This window comes from Chlorocebus sabaeus, chromosome 14 (genome assembly GCF_047675955.1).
Source record: "Chlorocebus sabaeus isolate Y175 chromosome 14, mChlSab1.0.hap1, whole genome shotgun sequence".
Classification (NCBI taxonomy): domain Eukaryota; kingdom Metazoa; phylum Chordata; class Mammalia; order Primates; family Cercopithecidae; genus Chlorocebus; species Chlorocebus sabaeus.
This window is the reverse complement of record NC_132917.1, coordinates 24,977,500-25,004,766: the sequence shown is the minus strand read 5'-3', so window position 1 is coordinate 25,004,766 and position 27,267 is coordinate 24,977,500. Positions and strand designations below refer to the sequence as shown.

General features: G+C 52.3%; 1 protein-coding gene across 5 annotated transcripts in view; it reads left to right on the top strand.

Annotated features, from left to right (window-relative positions):
* DNMT3A (DNA methyltransferase 3 alpha) overlaps positions 1 to 27,267 on the top strand; it is a 114,670-nt gene that overhangs the window by 14,866 nt on the left and 72,537 nt on the right. For 4 of the 5 annotated variants that reach the window (XR_005243268.2, XM_007971259.3, XM_038006650.2 and 1 more), the window contains exon 2: positions 13,584 to 13,832. Coding sequence is in view for 3 of the 5 variants with exons in the window: in XM_007971259.3 (XP_007969450.1) it covers positions 13,770 to 13,832 (63 nt within the window). In the remaining 2 variants the exon portion in view is untranslated. Of the gene's footprint in view, positions 1 to 13,273; positions 13,407 to 13,583; positions 13,833 to 27,267 lie in introns of those variants that run through there. The other variant, XM_007971260.3, reaches the window with a different exon arrangement.

Genomic DNA, 27,267 nt, shown 5'->3' with positions numbered 1-27,267 from the left:
AGCCGGGCCTGGAATGATGCAGCTGGGAGAGGTGGGGGCACGGCCAGAGCAGTGGGCGGAGGCTGCATTCTAGCCAGCCCTGGTGAGACCAAGCCAGAGCGTATATTTTACCATGTGTGAAAATCTTTGGCATCACAGGATTTTTTAAAATAATAGCTTGAAGATATAATTCACATTCCGTACAATTCACCCATATAAGTGTATAGTTCGATGGTTTTAGTACATTCACAATCAATTGTTTAAAATTTTCATCAGGCGTCATAGGTTTTCATAGAGGGAGCCATGTGTGGGCAATCTTTGCTGAGAGGGTGGGGTGGGAGGTGGAGATGCCAGAGGCAGGTGGACGCGCTCCAGGGGATCTGCCAGGTTATTGTGCCACAGACACAAGAGGTACAAAGGGCCTGGAGGGAATAGGGGGTCGAGAGAAGCCCAAGGACGGTACCTGCTGGATGTGAGGACCCAGGGGAAAGGTGGGACCTGTTTTCTCCAGGGTTGGGGGCTTAGGCAGCTGAAGGGAGGGGAGTGTTACTTCCACATAGAGGGAAAAGCCAGAAGATAGAGCCAGCTCTGAAGGAAGCATGTTCTGGAAGAGTAGGATTTTAGGCAACTGTAAATCATCCAGTTGGGATGAAAATAAATAGAGATGGAGCCCCTTGCAGAAGGAGGCCTATGTGACTTATGCCCAGGTGTCTTAAAGGAAGAACATTTAGAGGAAAGCTGAAGGTAGAACATGACCTTTGAGGAGCGCCCACCGTGCAGAAGTGGGATCAAGACTCCCAGCCAGCCCCAGAGACAGAGCTGCGGAATCTGAGGCTGGAGACCCAGGAGCCACACGGAGTCACACGGAGCCACACGGAGCCACACGGAGTCACACAGAGTCACACTGAGCCACACGGAGCCACACGGAGCCACAGCTGGGAGAGAACACAAGGAAGGCGGTTGCTGGGGAGCTCCAGAAGCAGGGTCTCCTTTCACTCCAGGGCCCAGCTCCACAATGGCACTCAAGAAATGGCTGTTGAGTGAGTGCTTGAAGCAGGGAATGATTAGCTGGCCAGGATGTTGAATTGAGCTCAAGGGCCATGAGGATGGAAAAAGGCCCTTTGGGGCCATGGGTGACTGTATCCGTCAGGGTCCATTCAGAGGACAGAAACTACATGGTGATTGGAAGAAGGAAAGTTTCACATAACGAATTATTAACTCTAATTGGATTAGAATAATGAGGAATTGGCTAGGAAGAAGTAAAAATAACTCCAAAGAATACAAAAATAATAGCTATGAGAACAGCCCCTACCTCTAGGGTTGCCACAGAGTGCCCAAGGAAGAGGCCCTGCAAGGGCTGAGATCCAGACCTTGATGGAGAGGGTGTGGCTATGGCTCCCAGGATGGCAACGTCTCTGTAACTGCCATGTTGGCAGAACTTGCTGGAAATTCACCCTCTGGAATTTACTGGAAACCCATCTTTTTGGGTCCCAAGGAAAGTTGTTTGTGGGAGGTATCTTGCTGGAAGCACACCGCTGCCAAGTTTTCCCAGGGGAGTGCTGGGTGAAGCTCCTGGCTGTTGGGTATCCTGATTGACATGTGTTGCTGGAGCCAGGTACTGGAGAAGCTGTCTGCATTGCAAGAGCCTGGCACTCCTGCAGGAGCTGGGCACTGGAAAGCTGCATGCCGTAGGGACTGGGTGCTGGAGAAGCTGCAACAGCACAGGAGCTGGGTGCTGGGAAGCTTCATATCTGGCAAGACCCTGATGCTGGAAAGCGCCCATGCAGCAAGATCTGACTGCTAGAGAAGTTGTATACAATGCAGGAACCTAACAAGAGCACATCGGGTCTAGAAAGGAAACCCGCTTCCTCCTTCAATGCCTCTTCAGTGCCCTCCGCAGTTGTGCCAGCTGACAAAGGAAAAGTAGTTAAAGGGCCCAGCTCCATCTTCACAACACAGGTAATGATGGGCGAATAAATTGATAACTGGCTCAGTTTACCCCTTTGGCTACACAGCTTCTATTTGCACCTTTTTACAACATCTGAACTGCCATACAAAAACGAACAACTAGATGTCTACCTCTCAAGACAGTTATCCTTCTTATGAAATTCTCACCCTTTTCCCAGAGATCCCCAACCATCACTCTATCAATCCCTGGCTATAATAACTTCTCAAAGTCAGTCACAGTCCCACGGAATTAGGTAACAGAATTGTTACCTAAACACTAGATTATAAAGTTAACTGTCAACAGCTTGCATAGAAAACAATGGGAAGGAGAAAAAAAGAAGAAAATGGTTACCATATTGCAAACCTACACACACACACACACACACACATCAAGTTAATAGAAAGTGTGCAAAACCACTAGAGGCCTGCTTTCTGCATTTGTTCACAAGGCTACACTTGCTACTGGCTTCCTTGTCTTCTTATCCCATTCTGTATTTCCTCCACACTCAGCCAGAGCCTTAGCAGGTCATGCTTCTTTTACTTGGTGGAGTAGCCCAAACCCTCATTCCCAAAGGACCTGAATCCTTAGTTATCCCACTTTTGTTGTTGTTGTTGTTGTTACCATAACTTTCCATTCAGCTTTCCTTTGGGCATGGAAGTTCTTAAGAGGTGCCTGAGAGAATTCGCTGGGTTCCAGACATAGTCTTGCTTGGCTCTGTGGCTGATCAGCAATCCAGTTTTCTCCTTGGTAACTAGGATCAATCACTCCAGACAGTGGTGTAACTCCTTTTCTCCACTGTCAGTTCGGTGGTGTTAGGAGTTGGAGAAAGCCAAGCGGGCGTGGGGTGTCTTCTTTCCCAGGGAAAGCACTGTGATATGTCCCTGGAGGGAGTGTTCTCCCCCGAGGACGAAGACAGTCAGCATCCCCAGAGGATTTCAGAGTTGTGGGGTGGGGGAACAGGGCCGTGCGTAGGGGGCTAAGTGATAGAGGCTCTGGAGCTGGCAGCTGTGGACCATTCTGTAGAGAAGGTCGGAAAAGTAGAGAAACGTGCAGATGACCGTGGGCTGCTTCTGCTGGGGATGATAAAATCAGACCCATTCTGGTCGCTGCCAGACCCTATCCAGGACCATGTGTGTCTGATCCTCACATGGACTCTCAGCCTGGCCACGCTGTGCCCCTGACTCCCAGGCCCCAGGCCGTGGGAAGCCCATCTGACCCACAGCACGTGTGACCCCTAGACAGGGCTTCTCCTGGCTTGCAGCACTTGGAAATGGGTGCTGCCTTACGGAAGTCTGTGTTGGCTCATTTTGGCTCCTGAGAACAACTTCGGCTCCTTAACAGTGTCTATTTTAGGTATAAATCTCCCCCCCGCTCACTTTTGGGGCTGTGTCATGGCAACCATTAGTGTGAGCAAAGGAGTCTGACTCAGACTCCCATGTGGCCGCCGTAGTGGCAGCAGGTTTGGTGTGATCATAAGTGCTTCTGCTGGTGGTGCCAGTGCTGGTGGTGCCATGGCCTCGAGAGTGGTGTGAGAGCCACAAGCCGTCTTATTGTGACTCTAGAGCCAGATGAATGGGCTTTGCAGAGGGCAGGACTGCTGGCCTGTCACCAGTGGCTTTTGGACAGCTGGTGGTTTGGGTGCAAGTGATGTTTCGGAAAGTCAGGGCGATGGAATAGTGATGGCCATCTCGCTGGAAAATGGCACCAAGACCTCCCTCCCTCTCCCTCCTCCTTATCCATCCCCGGTCTTATGACCACGAGAGGCTGTGACAGGAGGGGGAAGAGTCGGCAGATAGACATCTCCATCTAGGAGGTCTCTGCTTTCTCCTGGCCCCCAGCTGAGCCCCACCCTAGCAGATGATTGGGGCACAAGAAGCTCTGCTGCCTTCTGTCACCCACAGGACCCATTTGCACCTCCTCCTAAGCTCAAGTAGGAAATTTAGCCATGGGACTGTTATCTGTGGGCCAGGGTCACCCCAGAGGCACAAACGGTTGATCACGGCGCTGGCTCTGAGATCTGTGTTTAGCGCGCCCATTCATGACCAAGAACTGCCACGTTTGCAAGGGGTCCTGAGTTACATGGACCTGGATTCCTAATCCTGCCCTGGGGCTTTCCGGCTGTGCTACCCTAGAGAGACACTAAACCTCTTTAAGCCTGCGTGTCTTCTATACAATGGGGATAACAATAGGACCTGCTTCATAGGATTGTTTTGAGGATTGAACAGGACAGTGCATGTTCCTTAGCACAGTGCCTGGCACATGGTAGGTGCTCAGGAAATAGCTGCATGAATGAATGAGTGAATGACCACTGCATTGGGCAGGGCGTTGAATACTGTGATTAGAAAGCTGCAGTGCCCTCCTTCCCCGCTCCCACTGCAGACAAGCCTGACCAGGAAAGAGAGATTGACTGGAAACTTTGTTTTCTGGCCAGCCCATGCCCAAAGTTAATATAGATCTGTAGCAGCCACATGCTGATTGTGGATTGTGAGACAGGGAGTGGAGAGCTGTGAGCTTCTGAGTGGGACGGACCTGGACTGTGTCTGGCTCCACCCCTTACCCACTGTGTGACCTTGGGCAGTTTTATTAATCTCTCCATACCTCATTATTCTCATCTGGAAAATGGGGATAAAAATAGTACCCACTTCAAAGGGTTGGGGTGAGGTGTGAGGATTAATGAGATGTTGACATTGTAAAGCTCTGCTCACGGTGCCTGGCATGTCAGAGGAGCTTAAGTACAAGCTCCTGCCTGAGCGAAGGCCACTTAGAGGAACTCCAGGGATTTCAAGAAAGGAGAGAAATCTGCGGGCTGGTTGAGTCTGAGAGTAATCATCGTTAAGATTTATTGAGTACTTTCTCTGTGCCAGGCGCTCTTGGAAGCATTTTTAGGGCATTCCGTTTTAATTTTCACAGCAGCGCTGTGAGCTGGAGAGTTCTTTCCCCCACTCTACAGCTGAGAAAACTGAGGCACAGTTTTGCCTCAGGCCACACAGCTGGTGAGATGTAAGGCCAGTGTTGGAAGCCCCACAGTTGGCCTCCTAGAGAGCCCTGGAGGGGACTGAGATTGGCCCTTAGGTCAGGAGGGTGTCAGCCACAAGCATAGACTCATACCAAAGTAGTGAAAGCTCACAGCACCCGGAAGTTCAGAGATGCATGTCCCTGCCTCCAGAAACAGCAAGACCAGGGGCCCAGACAGTGCCTTCAATGCTTTATCCCTCTGTCTTCATCTCTGAGCTCTTCATTCTCAGGCAGGCTCACCCACATGGCGGGAAGACAGCAGCTGGCAGCCCCTGACTCACATCAACCGTGTTAGCATCTTTCCATCGCATCGGTGAAAAGGTTCCAGGGAGGCCTCTGATTGGCTCTGCCTGGTCATATGCGCACCCCTTGCCTGGGGTGGGTGTTGAGGTCAGCACAGGCACAACCAAAACCCCTTGAGGAGCATTTCCCACCAGGAAGGAGGGGAAGGCGTCTAGGTAGAACAGAATAACTAGAGTCCACTAGAGGAAAAGGAGAATTCAAGCAGAGGGAGGGAGAAGGACCTGCTGCAGAAATGCTCAGATATTTTTCAGCCATTCAGACAGAGAACTTGAGATGGAGAAGAAGGGGCTCTTGGGGTGAGAATATTGGGATCGTGTTTGGTGGAGTGAGGATTTAGGTTTGTGGGCCATGACAGTTTTGATTTTGGAAGAGGATAATTATATGCAAGCCCTTGTTGAGGAGAGACTGTGGGGTGGCAGGGGGGCCAGCAGTCTCTCAATCTGAAGATGGAGAGGAGGCTCGGGTGGTCATCTCGGGGGTGCTGATGAGGCTGGGGTTGGTGAAGAAGTAGGGACGGCAGTGGGGACAGCGTGGTGCAGGGGAGCAGCCCTGAGGCTCCAGGAGATGGTGGAGATGTAGCTCTTTGGTCTCAGAAAGGGCTGAGTGAGCGGGGGTTGTGGTTACGGATGCAGGCAGCACTGACTTGCACTGCCCATGGGCTGGATGCGGTGGGAATGATGTGTTTGTAGGATTAAACATTTCGTGAGGGTGGGGGGTAGAGAGGGAGGTACCAGTGTTGTAGCTGGTGATGGAACTCTGTGTGGGTGTGAGGAGCTGATGATGGTTATTCTGTGGGACGTGATGATTTCATAGAACAACAGAGGTGGAAAGGCCTCAGCTACGCTCTTATTTATAGAGGAGGAAATGGAGGCCAAACGCAACCGATGGCTGCAGTTGGGATGTAAGCCCTTTCTCCCATCCCCACTCTCTCTGTTTAAAAATTCATTTTTATTTACTCACAGTAGTACATGCATATAATTTAAGAAGTCGAATAGTACTAAAACCTCCTAACAACATGCAGTGATTCCTTGCCTACTCCTACCCTTATCCTCTTCTCAGAGGCAACCGCTTTCGATTCTCTTAGCTGTTTCTTCCAGCAATTTTCATCTCATATTTCTGAGTAAAGTGCATATTTTTGATTCATCTATTTAGACATTTTCCATTGATTTCCTATTTAGTAGATCCTCTTACGTGCCCAACCTTTCTACTCTTCAACCATCCTCCCTAAATATTGACAATAATCTTTTTATATTGTTTCAAAAAATTGTTGTTGGTTGTTTTGAGACAGGATCTCGATCTTTGCCCAGACTGGAGTGTGGTGGCACAATCACAGCTCCCTACAGCCTTGACCTCCTGGGCTCAAGCGATCCTCCCACATTAGCCTCTTGAGTAGCTAGGACTACAGGCATGTGCCACCACACCCTGCTAATTTTCTAAATTTTTGTAGAGACAGGATCTCCCTGTGTCACCAGACTGGTCCCAAGTGATCCTCCTGTCTTTGCCTCTCAGAGTGCTGGGATTACAGGCATGAGCCATCGTGTCCAGCCTCAAAAATGCTTTGTGTATCTGGTTGCCAGAATAATGGCCCCCCCTAAGATGGCCAGGTCCTAATCCCCTGGACCTGTGAATATGTCACCTTACATGGCAAAAGGGACTTTGCAGATGTGATTAAATTAATGACCTAGAGACGAGGGGATTATCCTGGATTATTTGGGTGGGCCCAGTGTAATCAGAAGGGTCATTAGAAGTGAAAGATGGAAGTAGTCAGAGCAGGAGGTGTTGATGAGGCAGAGAGTACTGTGATGGGAAAAAGACTGTCCATTGCTGGCTTTGGAGTTGGAAGGGGACCATGTGGCAAGGAATGAGGGCAGCCTCTAGATGTTGCAAATGTCAAGGAAATGGATTCTCCTTAGAGCTTCCAGAAAAGAATGCAGCCCTGCCAACATCTTGAGTTTAGCCTAGTAAGGAGAATCTTTTTTTTTTTTTTTTTTACTACTGACTTGCAGAATTGCAAGATAATGTGTTGTTTTAAGGCATTAATTTTGTGGTACATACAGAAGTAATTTGTGTGTACATACATGCATATATACATGTATACACACACATATATTTATTAAACCTACATACAGTGTTTATTATTTCAATGCAACTATTATTCACAGTTGAACCTTCTGGTATACTATAACAGTTTCTTTTTACTTTTTTTTCCTGAAGTTAATAATTACCTTGTTTTTCATCTGCCTTATTTTTGTACCTGTTGCTAATTCCTACCACAACTTCTAATATAATTTAATTTTTCTGTAACAATACTGTTACCTTAGGTCTTCTTTTTCTTTTTCTTGTTTAAACTGACACATAATAATTGTGCGTATCTATGGGGTACAATGTGATGTTTTAATACATGTATACATTGTGTAATGATCAAAACAGGGTAGTTAGTATATCCATCACCTCCAGCATTTATCACTTCTTTGTGGTGGGCCTACCACACTTTCTAATAGCCATCAGTATTGCTTTCCACACGGGCAATCACAGCAGGTAAAAGATGTTTCAGTTCCATTTTTTAAGTTATCTATCCTCTTTCACTCTGGGCTGGTTGCTTTCTAGGCACATTGTAGCTGATGTTCTGTGACTTCCTTTTGTGGTCATCTTTGGAATTCCCATTACTTTCCGGTTGGAATCTCTGTTTTCTGGCTTTCGTGTCCTCTTCTTGCTTGGCTCACTCCCCTCATTAGAGTACATCTTCCAGGACACACATCTGTCCATATCAAAATCCATTCATGGCTGGGCATGGTGGCTCACGCCTTTAATCCCAGGACTTTGGGAGGCCAAGGCGGGTGGATCATCTGAGGTTAGGAGTTTGAGACCAGCCTGGCCAACATGGCAAAACCCTATCTCTACTAAAAATGCAAAACTTAGCCGGGCATGGCGGTGGACACCTGTAATCCCAGCTACTTTTGAGGCTGAGGCAAGATAATTGCTTGAACCCAGGAGGCAGAGGTTGTGGTGAGCCGAGATTGTGCCACTCCACTCCAGCCTGGGCTAGAGAGCAAGGGTCCAAGAAAGAAAGAAAGAAAGAAAGAGAGAGAGAGAGAGAGAGAGAGAGAGAGAGAGAGAGAGAGAGACAGAGAGGAAGGAAGGAAGGAAGGGAGAGAGGGAGGGAGGGAGGGAGGAAGGAGAAGGAAGGAAGGAAGGAAGGAAGGAAGGAAGGAAGGAAGGAAGGAAGGAAGGAAGGAAGGAAAGAAGGAGGGAAGGAGGGAAGGAGGGAAGGAGGGAAGGAGGGAAGGGAAGGGAAGGAATCTATTCAGTTCCTGGGTTTAGATAGCAGAGTATGGCCACGAGCGATACCTGTAGTTTTGTCAGGTAAAAAGACAGTTGGACAGCAGAGGGCATGGTGATGACGGCACTAGTGCCCTAGTCTCAGTGGGAAGGCTGACCCTCTCTGGCTCATGCCGGGTGACTGGCATGTGGCCTCTTTTCCCCTTCATCCTGGAGCCTCCCTTCCCATCTCTCCTGTGCTGTATCTTCTGCGTATTAGAGGACATCGTCCTGTCCTTCCTGGGAAAGGAGCGTGGGGCCTGATATGTCTGAAGATGTCTTTACTGGGGCCCGGCACGGTGACTCACGCCTGTAATCCCAGCACTTTGGGATGCTGAGGTGGGAGGATCACTTGAGCCCAGGAGTTCAAGACCAGCCTGGGCAACATAGTGAGACCCCATGTCTATTTAAGAAAAAAAAATGGCGCCTTGCGTGGTGGCTCATGCCTGTAATCCCAGCACTTTGGGAGGCTAAGGCTGGTGGATCACGAGGTCAGGAGATCAAGACCATCCTGGCTAATATGGTGAAACCCCGTCTCTACTAAAAATACAAAAAATTAGCCGGGCGTGGTGGTGGCTGCCTGTAGTCCCAGCTACTTGGGAGGCTGAGGCAGGAGAATGGGTTGAACCCGGGAGGCAGAGGTTGCAGTGAGCCAAGATCACGCCACTGCACTCCAGCCTGGGCAACAGAACAAGACCCCATCTCAAAAAAAAAAGAGAGAGAGAAAATTTAAAAAAAGGGCCAAGCGTGGTGACTCACGCCTGTAATCCCAGCACTTTGGGAGTCTGAGGCAGGCGGATCACAAGGTCAGGAGATTGAGACCATCCTGGCTAACACGGTGAAACCCTGTCTCTACTAAAAATAGAAAAAAAATTAGCCGGGCATGGTGGCAGGCGCCTGTAGTCCCAGCTACTTGGGAGGCTGAGGCAGGAGAATGGCATAAACCCCTGAGGTGGAGCTTGCAGTGAGCGGATATTGCACCACTACACACCAGCCCGGGCGACAGAGCGAGGCTCCATCTCAAAGAAAAAAAAAGAAAATGTCTTTATTTTATTCTCACACTTAAATGATAATTTGGCTGAAAATAATTCTAAATGGAAGATTGTTTTAAGATTTGGTTTATTCTTTAATAATTTTGGCTGAGCACAGTGGCTCACACCTGTAATTCCAGCACTTTGGGAGGCCAAGGCGGGTGGATCACTTGAGGTCAGGAGTTCAAGACTAGCCCGGCCAACGTGGCGAAACCCCATCTCTACTAAATACGAAAATTAGCCGGGAGTGGTGGTGCACGCCTGTAATCCCAGCTACTCAGGAGGCTGAGGCAGGAGAATCGCTTGAACCCGGGAGGTGGAGGTTGTGGTGAGCCGAGATCGTGGCATTGCACTCCAGCCTGGGCAATAAGAGCCGAAACTTCGTCTCAATAAATAAATAACCTTCCTCTCCTTGGTTTTGATATATCATCTTTGTTTTCAGCTGTGCCAAGTGACTCTTTTAAAAGACCCCCTATTTTATGCCCTCCAGTGACTACAGATAAACCTTCAGACTTGTAGAGGAGGGTCTAGGAATTCATTTCTCTCACTCAGCCTCTCGTTTCTCACACACGCATCCTCTTCAGCCCTAGTCCCAGAGTACCTGATGCTATCATATAAGCATCTGCTGAAGACTGTGTTATGTATCAGTATTCACACGCCTGTCTGAAATTTGGCTGTCACAAGTCTGCTTTCCAGATTCCACAATTTTGTTGGTGGTATTCCTTCTCTTGTTCAGCCTAATCTTGTAATTTTATGTCTTCTTAAAAAATCTTTTGGCCAGGTGTGGTGGCTTATGCTTGGAATCCCAACACTTTGGGAGTCTGAGGTGGGAGGATCCTTTGAAGCCATGTGTTCAAGAACAGCCTGGGCAACATAGGGAGACCCTGTTTCTACAAAAAAAAAAAAAAAGCCAGGAGGTGTGGTGGTACACGTCTGTAGTCCCAGCTACTCGGAAGGCTGAGGCGGGAGGCTCACTTGCACTTGAGCCCGGGAGCTTGAGGCTGCAGTGAGCTGTGATACTGCCACTGCATCCAGCCTGGGTGACAGAGCAAGAACCTGCTCTAAACAAACAAACAAAAGATGTTTCTACTGCACTGAATTTAGAAGGTAGTGAGCCTTGGTATGCATATTCAAAGCTTTCAGTTCTTTTTCCACAACAGTTTTACAGTTGAAGCAGTGGAGATGGTGATCCTATCAGCTGTGATATGAAGATGTTTTCATGGTGGGATTCCTTGAAATTTTTTAAGTGGCTGTTACAAACATTGTTCATGATCACTGTGGATTCTAAAAGGAGGAAATAAAAGCTGCTTTTCATGGTGGTAGCATTCTTAGCAAGGGTTTTTTGGTGGCGGTGGTGGTTGCAGTGCAGCCTTTGGCCCAGGTGGGGAGAACGCTTTGGTATTGGAAGCAGCCAGGGCTGTGCGGTGGAAGGACCGGAGTTGTGGACACCTGCTGCTGTGTTGGGACTGTGGGCCCAGGAGAGCCCACTCCCCGTGGCTGGGCTGCCTGAAGGAAGAATGAAGCCTCTAAGGGTAGATTGGCGGTGCTATGTCAAGGTCTGGGACCTTGGCCACCAACTGGGGCCTCCTGGAGTTGTGTAGTGCATGGCCTGCCCAGACACGTACTGGAGCATTTTAGATGATGGGGGTGATTTTGAGGGACTGCTACTGACAGGGCTGGTCCATGGAGCAACACAAAAGGGTTGACCTAGGTCAGCTGCGTTTTCTGTGAGGACAGTTTCTGTAGCTCAGATGTCAGAGTCTTGGGTGGAGGAAGGGGAGGAAGAAGAGAATCTTCCTTTCCTTTCCTTTGCTTTCTGGGGTGTCTGCCTTTGGGGCCAATGCCCTGTGAGTTTCTGCTTTTCCCTCCAGCTTCCTTCCTCTCCCTACTGGGAGCCAGAGCTTCTCTGAGCCTCGCCACACCCGTGGCGGCACAGATGCCCTCTGGGTGTCTCTAAGCCTAGGACAGCATCAAGACAACCCTCCTGCCCCACTTCCTTTGTGTCTGGGTCTCCCCTGAACTCCATTTGGGGTGCCCTGTCCTTGTCAGCCCCTCACGTGTCCACTGGGCCTTGGGGCTGCAACAGCTTCCTTGGCCAGTCAGAGCTATTAATAGAAGGGGTCCTGCTCTCCCGTTTCATTGGTGGGGAAACTGAGGGCTGGGGAAGCCTCCATCAGGAGTAGATCCCACCCTTACGGACTTCGGGCTCAACGTTCTTTCCAACCAGACTCTGCCCCTCTTAGCTTCTGACCCTTTTGAAGGTTTTGGTTTTAGGGTGGCTGGAGATGTCTGTGGTAACAAATGGGAGTGGGGCTTGACAGGGAATCATTGGCTGCTAAGGGCTGGGAGCTGTGCGCTTCTGAGTTGGACCAGTTCTCTGCTGGGATCTTCAGAGTTGTTTCTGTGGTGTGTGTTGGGGGACGTGAACCCAACCCCTCAGAGCTTTAGTGTCAGAGAGATCTGGGTTCATGCCTCTGACGGGTCCTGGCCTTGTCGATCTTAGCGTCACCTGTAAACTGGGCACAGCACAGCAGCTGCCTGGATGCAGAGCACGAGCCAGGCCCTGAGTGGCATGTGGCCCGTGGAGCTGCTCTCCGCTGCCGTTCACCTTCTCAGGGACCCTGGGCAGCAAACCTTCGTGGAGGTATGGGGAATGGACCCAGTGCACCTGGGCTGCCTCAGGGCTCAGCTGTGGGGCAGGCCCACTTCCAGCCTTTCTGGGTTGATCTGATGGAACCCTTCCTGTCCTGGCCCTAAGAAGCTCCTCCCGCTAGCTCCTTCCTCCCACTACCCCCTGGGGCAGAGCCAGGGCTGGGGCACCCACTCCCAGGCAACAATGCACCCCTGGAGAAAGGGGCTGGGCCTGTGGGAGAGCCAAGCCTGCGCTGTCTCCCGGTCCTGGTTTTCCAGGGAGCCCTGGCTGGAGGGGGATGGGAGGAGAAGGCCAGGAGGGAGGGGGAGCTGGGGAAGCAGAACCAGGAACTGGAAGGGGAAGGGTGTGGGTGGGCCCAGATCCAGCCTGCCTCCCTCTCTCCCTTGCCTGCCAATCCCCTCCTGGGCCCTGGCACACTCGAGGCAGGGGCTTGGCGGCCGCCTCCTCCCGGGGTGGGGAGCAGGGGAGCTCTTGTGTGTCTCTGAGTGAGGGGGCTGAGGCAGCAACACCCCCACCCCAGCTGTGGCCTGAGCTGCAGGCTTTGTTATTTCACTGGCTTGAGGCCTACACCTGGAGCAGAGGGAAGAAAAGCCCCTAAAACTCAGCCATGTGGGTTCAGAGGACCCCTCAAGCCCACCAGCTCTGCAGGCAAATGGGGCTGGTACATGGGGTGGGGGAGAGAGCAGCCTCACTCCTGCCTCAGTGTGGCCGTGACCTGTGGCCTTGGCCGTGGCCGTGGCTGTGACGGTGGCCTCGGCCTCTCCCTCCTAGGCCAGAGCCAATCAGGCCTGCAGCCTGAGCTCAGACCTCAGCTTTCTCTGGGCCCAGGCGCCGGTCCTGAAGTGAGGTGACATTCATTTCACTACATCCTGTGACTGCACTCACTTCCTCCACGTGGCGGGAGGTGTGGGGGTGGGGGTGAGGACAGATTAGAAGGAAAATGTAGCCGGGCTGGGGGCCTCTGGGGGAGGTTGGGATTTCCCAGGGGCTGGTTGGGGTGGGAGGGAGGATGCGGGAAGCTTTCAAAGGAGAGAGCGGCTGTGAATGAAGAGAAGGGAAGAGGCGGAGGCAGCTGGAGGTCCCAGAAGTGGCACCCGTTGGCCACGGCGACACGGAGGGGAGACTGCTGCCACCTCCAAGGCTCTCAGAGGCTGCTGGGGTAGGAGGTAGCCCTGAGGGGAGCCTGCCTTGGTTTCCCTGCTCTCTGGGGTGCTGGTGAGGCCGGGAGGAGGAGCAAGACCCCAGGCCTCCTAGGCCAGGTGTGGCCCTGGGCTGAGGGCCTGACCCAGGGAGGGTGGGGTGCTCCGCCTCACTGATCCTCTTCTCTCCTCCACAGGTGGAGCCATCGAAGCCCTCACCCACAGGCTGACAGAGGCACCGTTCACCAGAGGGCTCAACACCAGGATCTATGTTTAAGTTTTAACTCTCGCCTCCAAAGACCACGATAATTCCTTCCCCAAAGCCCAGCAGTCCCCCAGCCCCACGCAGCCCCAGCCTGCCTCCCGGCGCCCAGCTGCCCGCCATGCCCTCCAGCGGCCCCGGGGACACCAGCAGCTCTGCTGCAGAGCGGGAGGAGGACCGAAAGGTGAGCAGTGGGCTCTGCTGGGGACCCTCTGACCTGGGAGAGGGAGAGCCCTGTCCCTACGTGATGACAGCCAGCTCCTCATACTGAGCGCGTGACCACATCACTCAGTGCTCACAACAGGGTGTGGGACCATCACATCCCTGTTTGGGTGATGAGGAAACGGAGGCTTGCAGAGGTTCGATTCTGGTGGTGGAGCAGGCATTTGGCTCCAGGACCCAGGCTTTTAACCACCATGGCATTCGCACAGTGGCTCAAAGCCCAGGTCTGTGCCATTGTGAGGCCGAAGAGTCCCAGAATGTGGATTCCTTCTCAGACCCGCCTCTTACTAGCCGTGAGCCTTCAGGTGAATCACTTTCTCTCTTAGCTGCCTCTGTTTCCTTAAGGTGTTCAGTAGCTTCTAGGGGGCCAAAGACAAGTTCTGGGGTGGGGCACAGTAAACACGACTCCGCGGGGGCCCACCCTCCCACACGGACGGAGGCACAGGCTGGGCTCAGTGTGGCGCCAGCGCACTTTGGAGATGGTGATTTCCTGTCCCTGCCCCCCACCCCAGACTCCAAGTGAATGTAGCTGGGTGATCTTTGGTATGGCTTTTAGCCACGGAGCTGGTGACCTCCATGTTTTCAGAATCTAGTTGGGGGTGGCCTCTCCACCCTTCTGCTGAACTCCAGGTTGTGCCTGAATCAGTCAGAGGAGATTACATCAGACTGACGGGAGTCCCTGCTGGGTCCCCACAGGCTGCCTTGGGACCTTACCAAGCTGTGTCCCCATGATAGGAAAAGCTACCCCTTAACCCCCAGCACTGGACTGTGTTGCCCTCTGTCAATGGAATGGTGAACTCACTGCCACCCTCCAGGGGATCTTCTGATGGCCATAGGCCTTCCTGGCATGTCTGTCTGCTGTGCCTCTGTCCACAGTCCCCTCTGCCTGCTCCCCTTCCCCTGAGTAGCGCTGGACATTGTGATGCTTGGTGGTGTCTGGGAGTAGCCAGACATGCTCATGGGGGCGGCAGTTGGTTCTTTTGCAACAAAGGTGGACAGCTGGCACCAGCTGTGGGGGCCCTGGGCACTCTGGGGCTAGAGGCAGCCAGGCACCCTACCTGAAGGGCGTCAGCTCTGAGACCTCCCTCTTGCATGCTCAGCTCCTTCCCGGGTTTACTCATTCTTCAGAGCGTGTTTCTGTTTCCTAGTTTTCCATCAGTGGTTCTGTTTGGTCCTTGGGGACAACTCTTGAGACAAATGGGGCAGGGACAGATGGCCCTAGTTTACAGATGAGGAAGCTGAGCCCCGCTGGGCAGTGGCAGGTCCAGATGAGGGCCTATTCTCCTGTCTCCCAGGCCCGAGCCCTTCCCACAGCCCTACCTGCATAGGTCCCACTAGGGACACACGTATACATCCCAGGAGTGCGCATGATGCTCAGGGACCTGCCTTCCCAGCCCAGCACCCTGTAGAGCGCCACGGGGGTGTGTGCACCCAGTCAGGCAGAGCAGGCCAGAAGGCCAGCACACACTGCAGCCCACTGGGCAGGGCGCCCGGGTGACTGATCAGTCTCCTCCCCTCTGAACCCATGGGAAAAGAACTAATAGTCCTGGATACCTGCAGACCCCTAGGCTGCTCCCCTCCAGGACTCAAGCAGCATGAAGACCCAGGCCCTTCAGCCGTAGACACCTGCAGCGCCTGTGCTCTGAAGTGGCAGCTGTGGCCATGGCTGACTCCCTCCCCTTTTTGGGCCTGGCTTGCTTTCTCTGTCGGATAAGGTGACCCTGAGCCTCGCCCCACTCCGGGTCTGATGTCCTGACAGTTGCTGACGCAGCTCCCCATCAATGCACTGGCAGTCACTGGTCAGCTGCTCCCCACAGGTGGGGAGGTGGGGACAGCTGGGACAAACTCCTCCTGTTACTGGACTGTACTCCCACGCCACTGCTGCTGCTCTGGGTTGCGGAGCCCCAGGCCCCCGCCGATGGACTGCAGCAGGTCAGGATCTGCATTATAATAGTTCAGGATTGAGAAGCAGCGCTGGACCAGGAGTCAGAAACCTCAGGTCCTAGTCCTGAGTATGCCACTTACTGGGATGTGACTTCAGGGCATCTGGGCTTGTGTTTGCTCAGCTGGAAAATGGGGATAGCGACTCCAGCCTTGCCTGTTTTACAGGGTGGTTGTGGAAGTCAGATGAGGTCATGGGCATGGAAGTGACCTGCAGACAGCAAAGTCTGGTCCAATTATGAGGGATTACGATTGCTATTATTATCTACCCATAGTAAGTGCTCTGGCTCAAGCGGCAGCAAACACACACCCAGCCCTAGATCCCGGTGCTGATAGAGTGTGCACACTCACACACTGGCAGGCAGGGGTCATGCCAAAAGATGGCAGCAATCTGGATAGACAAGGACCGGGCCATAGCCAGGCCTCCTCCCCAGCCGCCCACGCCTACACTACGCATGCTGGCTCACCTGGCACACTTCCCTGGCACCTCTGGGCTGGCTCCAGCACCTCCAGGGAGCCGCCTAGGGAGGGTGGGGAGAGACACTGACAGCCACCACAGCAGCCCATGAAAGCCAGGCCTGCGGCAGGGGTGCTGGTAGCTGCAGAGGGGAAGACACAGGCTTGGTCTGCAGCCCAGGGAGCCTGGCACAGGTGCCAGGGGCACTATGCACGAAGGAACTGTTTGGCAAGCCAGGTGGAAGGGGTGTGACCAACCACTGGCCCTTCCACCGCCTGGCCCCATGTGGCCCTCTAGCCTCTGCCCCCCCTCTCCCCACTGCCCCCAGCCACGCCTCCATGCACCTTTCACTCCAGCCCCATTCCCATGCTTCCTGGAGTCTCCAGGTCTTTGTTTATGCTGCTCCCTCTGCTGCGTGGGCTCTTTCCCTAATCTCTTCTCCTCCCTGGTCAAAGCCTCAAAGCCCAGGCTGTAGTCGGCCTTGTATTACCGTTTGCAGGGGACCAGTGGTTCTCAAAGTGGGATCCCCAAACCAGCAACTTCAGCATCACCTGGGAAGGCGAAGCTCAGGCCCCTCTCCAGACCTGCTGAGCCAGAACTCGGGTGATGGGCCCCAGCCAGGCACCTTTTAACCATCCCTCCAAGGGATACTGTTGCGCACAGATGTCGAGAACTCTTGGTGTAGATAACTTCTGCCCACTGCTAGCCTGGAGGATAGGGCCATGGCCCTTTTCTTCCATGTGAATCCCCAGGACCTGGAATAGCACAGAGTAGATGCTCGGGAATTTTTTTTTTTTTTTTTTTTTTTTGAGACAGAGTCTCGCTCTGTCGCCCAGGCTGCAGCGCAGTGGCACGATCTCGGCTCACTGCAAGCTCCGCCTCCTGGGTTCATGCCAGTCTCCTGCCTCAACCTCCTGAGTAGCTGGGACTACAGGCGTCCGCCACCACGCCCGGCTAATTTTTTTGTATTTTTAGTAGAGACAGGGTTTCACTGTGTTCGCCAGGATGGTCTCGATCTTCTGACCTCATGATCTGCCCGCCTCAGCCTCCCAAAGTGCTGGGATTACAGGCGTGAGCCATTGCTCAGGAAATATTTTACGGATAGGACGAAAAGGAAAATGAGAGTGGCCAAGACCCTCCCACAGGAGAATAATCCCGGAGCCCAGGATCAGGGAGGCAGAGTGCAGAGCTGTGGGTGATGGGCTGAGGCAGCCATGCTGTGGCTGGGAGTGTACAGAGTGGCCTGTGTGTGTCCCCCTGGCACCTGCCGCCTACCCTACCCGCCATCCATATGGTGGGCAGAGCGGGGCTGCTTGGGGAGATGGGGAGGGGGCAGGCCGAGCTCTGGGGCTGTGGTCACAGCGAGTCAGCTGGTAAATGTTGCCATAGCAGAGGGAGGGGGCTGGCCTCGTGGAGGGTAGGTGGGGAGGCAAGCAGTGGGAAGGCTGAGAGCTTAGAGGAGAATATGGAGCAGAGGACGGGGGGGGGGGGGGCAGAGGGAGCAGGACAGGGGACGAAGAGCAGTCCAAGGGCCACCTCAAATCCCCAAATATGAATCAGAGGGGAGTCCAGAGCCCCAGGCCAGGCTCCTGGTCTCAGTGTCACCCCCTTTCCTCTGGCCTCAGAAACACAATGGCTAAGATGCATTGAATACTGACTCTGTCGGGCGCTATGTGCATGCATTATCTTACTCCATTCTTTTTTTTTTTTTTTTTGAGATGGAATCTTGCTCTGTCACCCAGCCTGGAGTGCAGTGGCACAATATCAGCTTACTGCAAGCTCCGCCTCCGATTTCAAACCATTCTCCTGCCTCAGCCTCCTGAGTAACTGGGACTACAGGTGCCCGCCAGGCCCAGCTAATTTTTTGTATTTTTTTTAGTACAGACGGGGTTTCACCATGTTAGCCAGGATGGTCTAGATCTCCTGACCTCATGATCCGCCCGCCTCAGCCTCCCAAAGAGCTGGGATTACAGGCATGAGCCACTGTGCCGGGCCTATCTTATTTAATTCTTATAATTGCCCTATAAGGTAGACACTATTATTTTCATCATTCTATCTTATTAAGGGCTAAACTGAAGCTCAGAGAGGTTAAGTCACTTGCCTAGAGTCACACAGCTTGTGAGTGGTAGTGCTGAGGCTGGAATGAGGCTGGCTTCTGTGCTCCTTAGGCTGTCTCCTGCGTGAAGGGGGACGGGATGAACAGTGCCTCCTGGCGGTGATGCAATGAGAATTCGTAGTCCTCCCCTGGACTTCTGCTGCGGGAGAAAGCCTTTCACCGCATAATAGTGCTCTTGCCCTTGGGCAGAAGCTGGGGGCACTTCATCTCCAGCAGGAGCTGCACATACCACCTGTGTGTACAGGCACACACACCAGATGGAGGCACTGCTGCAGACACGCAGCTTCTTACCATTTCTTCCTGCCTCCTGCCCTTCTTCTTCCCTGCCTCTCCCTCTCTGGACATACCGCTCCTCTTTTCTTCTCTTCTTCCCTCCCTTTCTTCAGACATAGGTACCTTTCCAAGTAGTTAGCACGTAGCAGGGCTCCGTAAGGCTGCTGGATGAACTGAGTGACCGTACTTGGAGGGCCTAGTAGAGGGGTAGGAAGACATCAAGGTGGGTAAGCCATGCCTACCCTCCAGGGGTGGGTGGGGCCTGCTGGGCAGCTCCTCTGATCAAGCCTTCTCCTGCCTGTAGTGGAAGCTGCAGCTGGGGTGCATATTTGTGCTAGGCAAACACAGTAAGTATGTGTTTGCACGTGTGTGTGTATGTGTCTGTAGGCAGCATTGGGGCTGCGGTTCCTCCTTTCCCCTCCCCATCAAAGTCCAGCCCAGAGGCCTGGCAGCCACTGATTTCTCGTGGGCTCTCTCCACTCTGGTCTCCAAGTGCAAGGGCCTCCATCCTTGGGTGGGGTCCCTGCCAGTTCCAGTGGCAGTCACTCTTGCTGGCCTCAGTCTGTCACCTGCTCCTGGGCACATTCTGCCTTTCTTGCACTCAGATGCCCCCACATGGTCACTTAGGGCTGGCTCTTTGCTTGACAATGGTTGCTGTAGGGTCATTTCAAAGAGCATCCTTCTTAGTACGTTTAAATAGCTACAGAGGAAGCCGCTGCACCCTCACCTCTTCAGAAACCCAGCCAGCGATAATGGCGCACATGCTGATCTCAGGGGAGTTAGGAGAGGCCTGGGCGCGCCCAGCAGGTTTGTGATACAGTGCCCATCCCTGAGCTGAGCAGGACCTACATTTTGGGCTTCAGGTTCTCTAAAATTCTCTTAAATTGGACATGTTCCTCTACATGTCAAATTTAGTTAACCTTGCAGTCAGTACAGTCTTGGGTGGGGGTTGTTTGGCCCCTGGAGACAGGCTTGTGTTGAAGCTGGACTCTGTCACGTGACTTGGCAACATGGCTGTGAGCAGGAAAACGGCTCCTAGTTGGCTTGAGAGGTTCAGACGAGATGGTGTGTGCGAGTGGTTAACACCGGGACATGGCATATGTTAAGTTAGCTTTGTAATTTATTTTGGATATCTACCTACCCATCCACCCACCCACCTACCTGCCTACCTACCTGCCTACCTACCTACCTGCCTACCCACACCTTGTGGTTTAGACCCACTGCCGCCCTATGAATTGCAGGGGTGCGGGAGAACAGTAGGAAACCATGGGTGGGGATGTAGTGTGGGCTTAGAGTCCACTGAGAGCCTAGCACGTAGAGGGAATGTTGTCTCTCTTTGGGTCATCAATCACAAAAGGCCTGAGGTCCCTTTATCCCTTGAACAAAAGTGAAACAAGGCAAGTGATGATGAGACCTACTCCTGATGCAGGGACTGTAGATCCCTTCAGGGGCCTAGGTGAGGGGCCATAGTCACTTGGGTCCCTCATGCTCTTAATGGCCAGGTTAGGGATGGAGCCCAGCCCTGCCGAGAAGGTGAGCTGCCCAGGGTCAGGGCAGGAAAGGCCAGGCTCAGCTGTGCAGAAAAGAATGGGCCGGGCGCAGTGGCTCACACCTGTAATCCCAGCACTGTGGGAGGCCGAGGCAGGTGGATCACTTGAGGTCAGGAGTTCGAGACCAGCCTGGCCAACATGGCAAAACCCTGTCACTACTAAAAATACAAAAATTAGCCTGGTATGGTGGCATACGCCTGTAATCCCAGCTACTTGGGAGGCTGAGGCAGGAGAATTACTTGAACCTGGGAGGTGGAGGTTGCAGTGAGCTAACATCTCGCCATTGCACTCCAGCCTGGGTGACGAGCGAAACTCCATCTCTAAAAAAAAAAAAAGGTGGCCGGGTACAGTGGCTCATGCCTGTAATCCTAGCCCTTTGGGAGGCTGAGGTGGGCGGATCACCTGATGTCAGGAGTTCAAGACCAACCTGGCCCACATGGTGAAACCCTGGAAAAAAAAAAAAAAGAAGAGTGGAGCTGAGTGGTAGAGCAGTATCCCAGGATAATTGGGACATGAGCCTTTCCTCTCTGGCACCTGGGCTTGGCACAGGAGGCCTGGTCATGCCCTGCAGCTGCCTCTGCAGAGAGCCACAGGGCATTAGGGATATTCCTCGTAATCATCCCATGTAATGTTTTTGCTGCATGGAAGGGCATGCAAAAGAGTATTCTCTGCATAGTGATTGACTCACTCTGTCATCATGATTAGTTAGGAGGCACTCAGAGCAGGATAATGATCAGAGATTCCTCAACTGGGGCTTAGAGAGGCTACATGGCTACAAAATAGTTTTATCTGAATCTTCCCCTTTATTAAGCAAGGGCTGGCAGAGCTGGGTGTGCTGCTGAAGGAGCAGACATGAGTGGGCTTGGTGCCATGGAAGTGGCCACAGGCAAAGTAGTGGCACACTCCACTCTGGGCTCAGCATGGCATCAGATACTTGTTTACATGTCGTCGTCACCCTCTGAACTGAGTTTCCTATTTGTTTATCTTTGTATCCAGTACACAGTAGGTGCCCAATAGATTTTTTGAGTGCACCCCTATGTCTGGCCTTGTGATGGCACCGAGACCTCAGAGGTGGACAGGGCTGAGGTATGCTGCTCTGTGGGTGTGAGGTCTGGCCCACCCTGAACCTCCAGAAGACAATGAAGCCCCAGCCAGGTGGACAGGCTGTGGACAAGGGGCTGCAGCTCTGGCAGGAGGACCTGGGAACCAGACGGGCACCAGCATTGTCAGCTATTTAGCATTTCTGGAACATCTCTGTGTGCAAGTACCCAGGAAACGTGGGGGACTCAGAGGCGCCAATGAAACACAGCCCCTCCCCTTCAGGAGAGTGGCCTTTCAGGAGGATGAAGGGCTTTCCTCAGTAATTATGACATCACCTAAGCACTCAATGATTATTTGTTGGATATTGTTGAATAATTGAAATAAAGGGCCAATGAGCCTTGGGAGGTGACTGAGATAAGAAAAAGTAGGGGGCTTTGGAGGGCCCTGGGCCCATGCGCATCTACAGTGATTCCCAGGCCACTGCCTGACCCCTCACGCTGGGATCAGCCTCTGTAGGTTGGCCTGGGCACGGGTGTGCGTGCGAGCATATGTGCATATGTGTGTGGCGTTGGGGTACGCGAGCGTGTGGCTGTGACTTCAGAGCCTGGTGCTCAGGCAGCCCGGGACAGGGCTCTGCCTCTTGCAGAAACCAGTTTGTTTCACTGAATCCCATGATCACAGACAGTCCCTGGGAGGCCAGCCAGCCAGCTGGCAAAGGCTGTGCATGCTTCTTGTCCCAGGGGGCCCGGGCAAGTAGCTGGCTAGATCCGGCAAGTTCATCCCCTCGACTCAAGCACCAACTTGAGACATCTGCTCGACGGATGCTGGGTCAGTAGCATCCGGTTTAAGTACTGAAGGGAACACACGTATGTCAGGCTGGCTGTCTCTAGGCAAGGGCCTCAAGAGACATAAATCTCTTGTGGGGAGGGGTCCTGTGTCTGGGCACAGCCAGCCCAGAGTGTCTGTGCCTGTGAATGCCAGTGTGCCTTGACTTTGGATTGCCTGTTATCTTTATGGTGTCACAGTGTGTCTGTTGACGTGGTAGAGTATAGTGGCATGTTGCAGTAGAAAGATCCATGGGCTGGTAAACAAAAGATGTAAATTTTGGTTCTAAAGGCCTCCTTTCCTGGCTCTCTGATCCCTGCAAGTCAGATAATCTTTCTGAGCTTCAGGTGTTTCACTTGTGTAATAGAAAAAAATAATACCAGCTCTGCTTTCCGTAAAGTGTAAGAATACAATGAAATAACATATATGAAGATGCTTCGTTAATTACCATGTACAGTGCAAATGTGAGAGATTATTACCATGATAGCCCAGCGCATCAGAATGAGACGTTGTATATGGCTTAAAATAATCCATCCAGTGAGCAGTGTTGAAATGTAGGTCAGATCATAGCCTCAGAAGTTTAGAGAGAGGAACCACCTAATCTCACAGGCCACCAAATGTGAAGGTGCTTTGAAAGCTGCAAAGAATGATATAAATGCAAAGCGACAATTATGTTTAAGTCTAGAAGGGACGTTTTAGTCCTCTTGTTTCCTAATCTGGAATCGTAAAGATCCGAGAGGCACTGGTACCTGGTATACAGTTGTATTTGTACAGGTTTGTAGATTTGTATGTGTGCCTCTATTTGCGTCTATGGACTCATGTCAAGCACCTACTCTGTGACAGTCATTCATCAAGTGCCTGCCTTGGACTAAGTGCATCAGTCTAGGCATTCTGGATGCCAGCATGAATCAGACACCCACACTTCCCTCAAGGAGCTGACCACTGTCATGCTGGGTAGGGAAACTATAGGAGAGGAAGGGTCTTTTAGCTCAGTCTAGGCAGGGGATGGGAGGAGGGGGGCCTAGGGGCCTCCTAGAGAATCCAGGATATGAGGCTGGAAAAGCAAGTAACAGTTTGCTGATAAACCTGACAGGAAGGTGGTGCGGGCAGAAGGAAGAGTCTCTGCCCAGGGACTGAGGCTGGAAGCAGTTTGCTTTCGCGCTTGGTGCTGTCTGTTGGGACCACACCAACAGAGGAGAGGAGACCAAGGTGATCCAGCCAAATCCTGGGGACTGTCCTGCACATGAGCTGAGGAGCTTGGCTGGATCCTCCTGGCCCCTGGAAACCCCCATGGCAAAGGTTTAAGCTCTGCAGAGTGGCATAATCAGCTTTGCATTTTGGAAAGCTCCCAGAGCCCTGGTATTGCCACATATCTTGCGGCAGGAGCACCCGCCAGATGTTGGGCTCTGTGTGGTAGTGAGGGATTGCTGCATATGGTGGGCGGCTTGCTGGGATTTGCACGAGGCAAGGAGGGGGTTGGGGAGGATGGAGTGGGAGTGAAGTACGAATCAGGATGTGTGGAGCGGGGGAAGGTAGCAGTTCTTGAGTGACTATCACGTGTCAAACTTTTGCTACATCACCTCATTTAATTCTTATAACATCACTGTGAAGTAGGTATCATCCCATTTTATAGATGAGGAGAGCAAGACTCAGGGAGGTTAAAGAGCTTGAGGTTACTCCTAAGCAAAGAGCAGAGCGAAACTCCCAGCCCAGCTCTGCTCTCTCCAAAGCCTACTTGTCTGGAATTTCCGCCCCTCCCCTCTGCACTGGAAGTGTGGACAAATTCAATCCCCTGGCTTGACAGATGAGGAGACCAACCTGGGCTCAAATCTCTTCCCGTGAACCGTGTTACTGTTTTTCAGCTGTTCCACGTCACCACAGATCAGATTCTTTTCTTTCAGAGTATTAGCAACGCCTACTAATTCAGGGCTACTTGCAGATTTGATAAGCATATTTTACATTCCTTTGCTCAACCCATCAGCAAAGATATGGAATAAAACAGACCCCGTGACAGATGCAAGAATGAACCACTTGCTACGCTTCCTTGGAGCCGTTGAGGGGCACGGCCCGAGCCATCTGCTTACCCTTCTCGGCGTGTCAGCCCCCTCCCTCTGCAGAGGGAACCTCAGGCAGGCCCAGAGCAGAAGCATCACTTCCCGCTTTGCCCTAAGACTCCATCGAGGAAGAGCCGGTGGAAGAGAACGTGCTTTTCACAACACTGCCATTACAGCCAAATGTCAAGGGGAAGGGCCAGGAGTTGTTCAGACCTGGCTCTCGTGGAGACTCCAAGCATGGCCCAGAAGCATGCGGGGCCTGAATGCTGGGCCAGCCGTGAAGCTCCTTGCACCAGGTGTGGGGTACACAGAGCACCCCTGCCTGGCACTCCCCACCCTCTCTGGACCTGTCAGGACCTGAAGAGGCGGCCTGGCACCGGGGGGTCCACCCCTCCCCCCTGGGCTGGGTTGCATGGAATTGAATCCAACAGGGAAAAAGATGTGCCAAGCACCTCCAGGCCCAGCACACATGGTGTAGGTGAGAGATGCCAGCAGGACTGCATATGGCAGAGGGGTGGCCTGTAGGGGCCCCCAAAGGCTTTCTCCACATGCCCGATGGAAGCTGGTGCCCATCACGAAATGTCAAGCGTCTTTGTTTTTAGGTCATTGCTGTGTGGTAACTGTGGTTCCCTTTCACTGATCAGAAGCTCTGGTTGGCTTTCACATCTTGGATTAGTTCACAATAAAAGAAAGTCAAATGAATCCCTCTGTCACAAATGCAGCTTATTAAAGAAATAGTTTAAAGTCCAGAATTTATGGGCAGTAGGAGTTTTTCCAGAATCTGCCCTAGGTGCTGGGGATTCGGCAGTAAATAAAACAGACAAAGGGGCAGACCTTTTGTGAAGCTGTCTTCTCAAAACCCGAGAAGCAGACGGGATGGACACCTTCATACCCCCATTTTATGGATGAGGAAACAGAGGCTCCAAGAGGCTGCTCCTGTAACTGTAACTAGGAAATGGACAAGCTGGGCTCATGCCCACTTTGCTCTTTCCATGACCTCACATGACCCCTGATGATTTTACAAGTGCTGATCAAGACAGTGCCCATTTGGCACCAGTAGAATCGGATCAGAAGCCCCACCTCCGTCTGAAATTCTTAGCAGTTGCGTAGATCCAATCAGAACCTTCACAAATACTCAGCTGCACTGGCAACACGTCCTCTCTGTGTGATCCCTTCTTACACGTTTGCGGGGGTGGGTCTGGGGTCTTCAGAAGATGTTTCAGAAGCAGCAGGCCTCCCCTCCCGTGGGGCGTGTGCCCTTGGGCACCCTGAGCCCTCATGAAGGCTCCCATGAGTTGGCTCCTCTTTCCATAGCCTTTCTGCCCCCACCGCCCCTCTGCTGCGCTTTCCTGAAAAGAGCCCCTGAAGGATCTCCGGCCTCGGGGCTGGCCTCTCCCTCCATGGACGGCACAGGGCTTCCCAGTCCCCTGGCATCCTTTCCAGATGCTTCCTCTGCTGTGCTCCTTAAATTGTCCTCTTTGGCCCTTCTCCAGCCCGCACTGCCATGTCACTCTGCACAGCTTAGTGATGGTGCTCTTGAAGGTCAGCCATTCTGACCCCTAGCTAAGCCTCCTCATCCTCAGTATCTTTCTCAGACAGCTTTGGTCTCTGGCGTTGGCAGCTCTCCCCTTCCTTGTTCCCACAACACACCTCTTCTGCACCTCTGAGCATTCTCTCTCTTTCTCTTGTGTGAGCTCTGCCTGTCTCCAGCTTGACTGTGGCCACCACCTGTGCTAAGACCGGGCACCTCTGTTCACCCTCCATGTGCATGTCTTTGGAGGCCTCCCAGAACTTGAGCCATGATGGTCTGCCCTGCAGACATGCCTCAGCTGGAGGATGGATGGAGGGGCCAGGGATGCTCTTCCTGCTGGTCTTACGTCTACAGCCGGTCACAGTAGGTTTCCATTTGTGTGTCCCACTATCACCAAAAATTAATGTGGCAAACCACAATGTATTTTGCAATCACAGAAAATGAAAGTTGAGTAGGATGTTGAGGGCCATCTTACTCAGGTCTCCAGGAGAGCTGTGGACCCTCTTCTCTATCTGTGCTGCCAGCACTTCCCTGGGTTGGCGCCCTCCTCGGGGAGGGCCCAAAAGCCATCTTTGGCTCCTGACATCGTGCGGGGTATGAAGAACAGCCTGTGGTCCGTCTGCAGGGTCAGGGCGTCTTTCTCCCTCCTTCCCTAGCATCATTTCTGCTGGGGATTAGTCATGCCAGAGCCTGGCTGAGTCAGAAGGGACTTGTGGGTGGTTTGTGGCCAGGCTGGAGTAGTGAGGCAGGACTTTCTAGGTTTATTGTCTCTGTGCCCCAGGAGACAAGCACGTCAGGGCCCAGCCCTGCACAGGTGTTATGTGAGGGGTAGGGAGTAAAACAAACTTCTGTTCCAAACTCAGTGAATACAAGAGATGGAGAGGAGCTGAGATTCGGTCATCCCTGAGACCCTCTTGCAGGCTGACAGGCATGCATGGTGCCAGTTCCACATGGCAGGGGTGTTCGCAGCTGTACAAGCCCTCCACTTTCCGCAGTCGTTCATTTTGAGCATTGCCTGGACTTCAAGTAGATATTACTAAATTTAATATTTCTTTTCACCTGTTTTTCTTTTTTTTCTTTTTTTTTTTTTTTTGAGACGGAGTCTCGCTCTGTCTCCCAGGCTAGAGTGCGGTGGCATGATCTTGGCTCACTGCAGCCTCCGCCTCCCAGGTTCAAGTGATTCTCCTGCCTCAACCTCCCTAGAAGCTGGGACTACAGGTGCGTGCCACCATACCCAGCTAATTTGTTGTATTTTTAGTAGAGACGGGGTTTCCTCGTGTTAGCCAGGATGGTCTCAATCTCCTGACCTCGTGATCTGCCGGCCTCAGCCTCCCAAAGTGCTGGGATTACAGGCGTGAGCCACTGTGCCCCGCGATTTTATTTTCAATAAAGGTGATTCCTTAAGTAGATCACAAATGTAATTGTGTGCATGTGAACAAAAACTTTCTCGTATAAATAAACTTTTAACTCAAATCCTTTATCACAGCTTGTGTTATAATTTTATGGTTTAGAAAATGTAGTAATAAAGAGGGAGAGATGCCTTCTGTTGGGGCAGCAGGTCTGCCCTGAAGTTCCCCTAAGGATGTATTATTTATATATATATACAAAT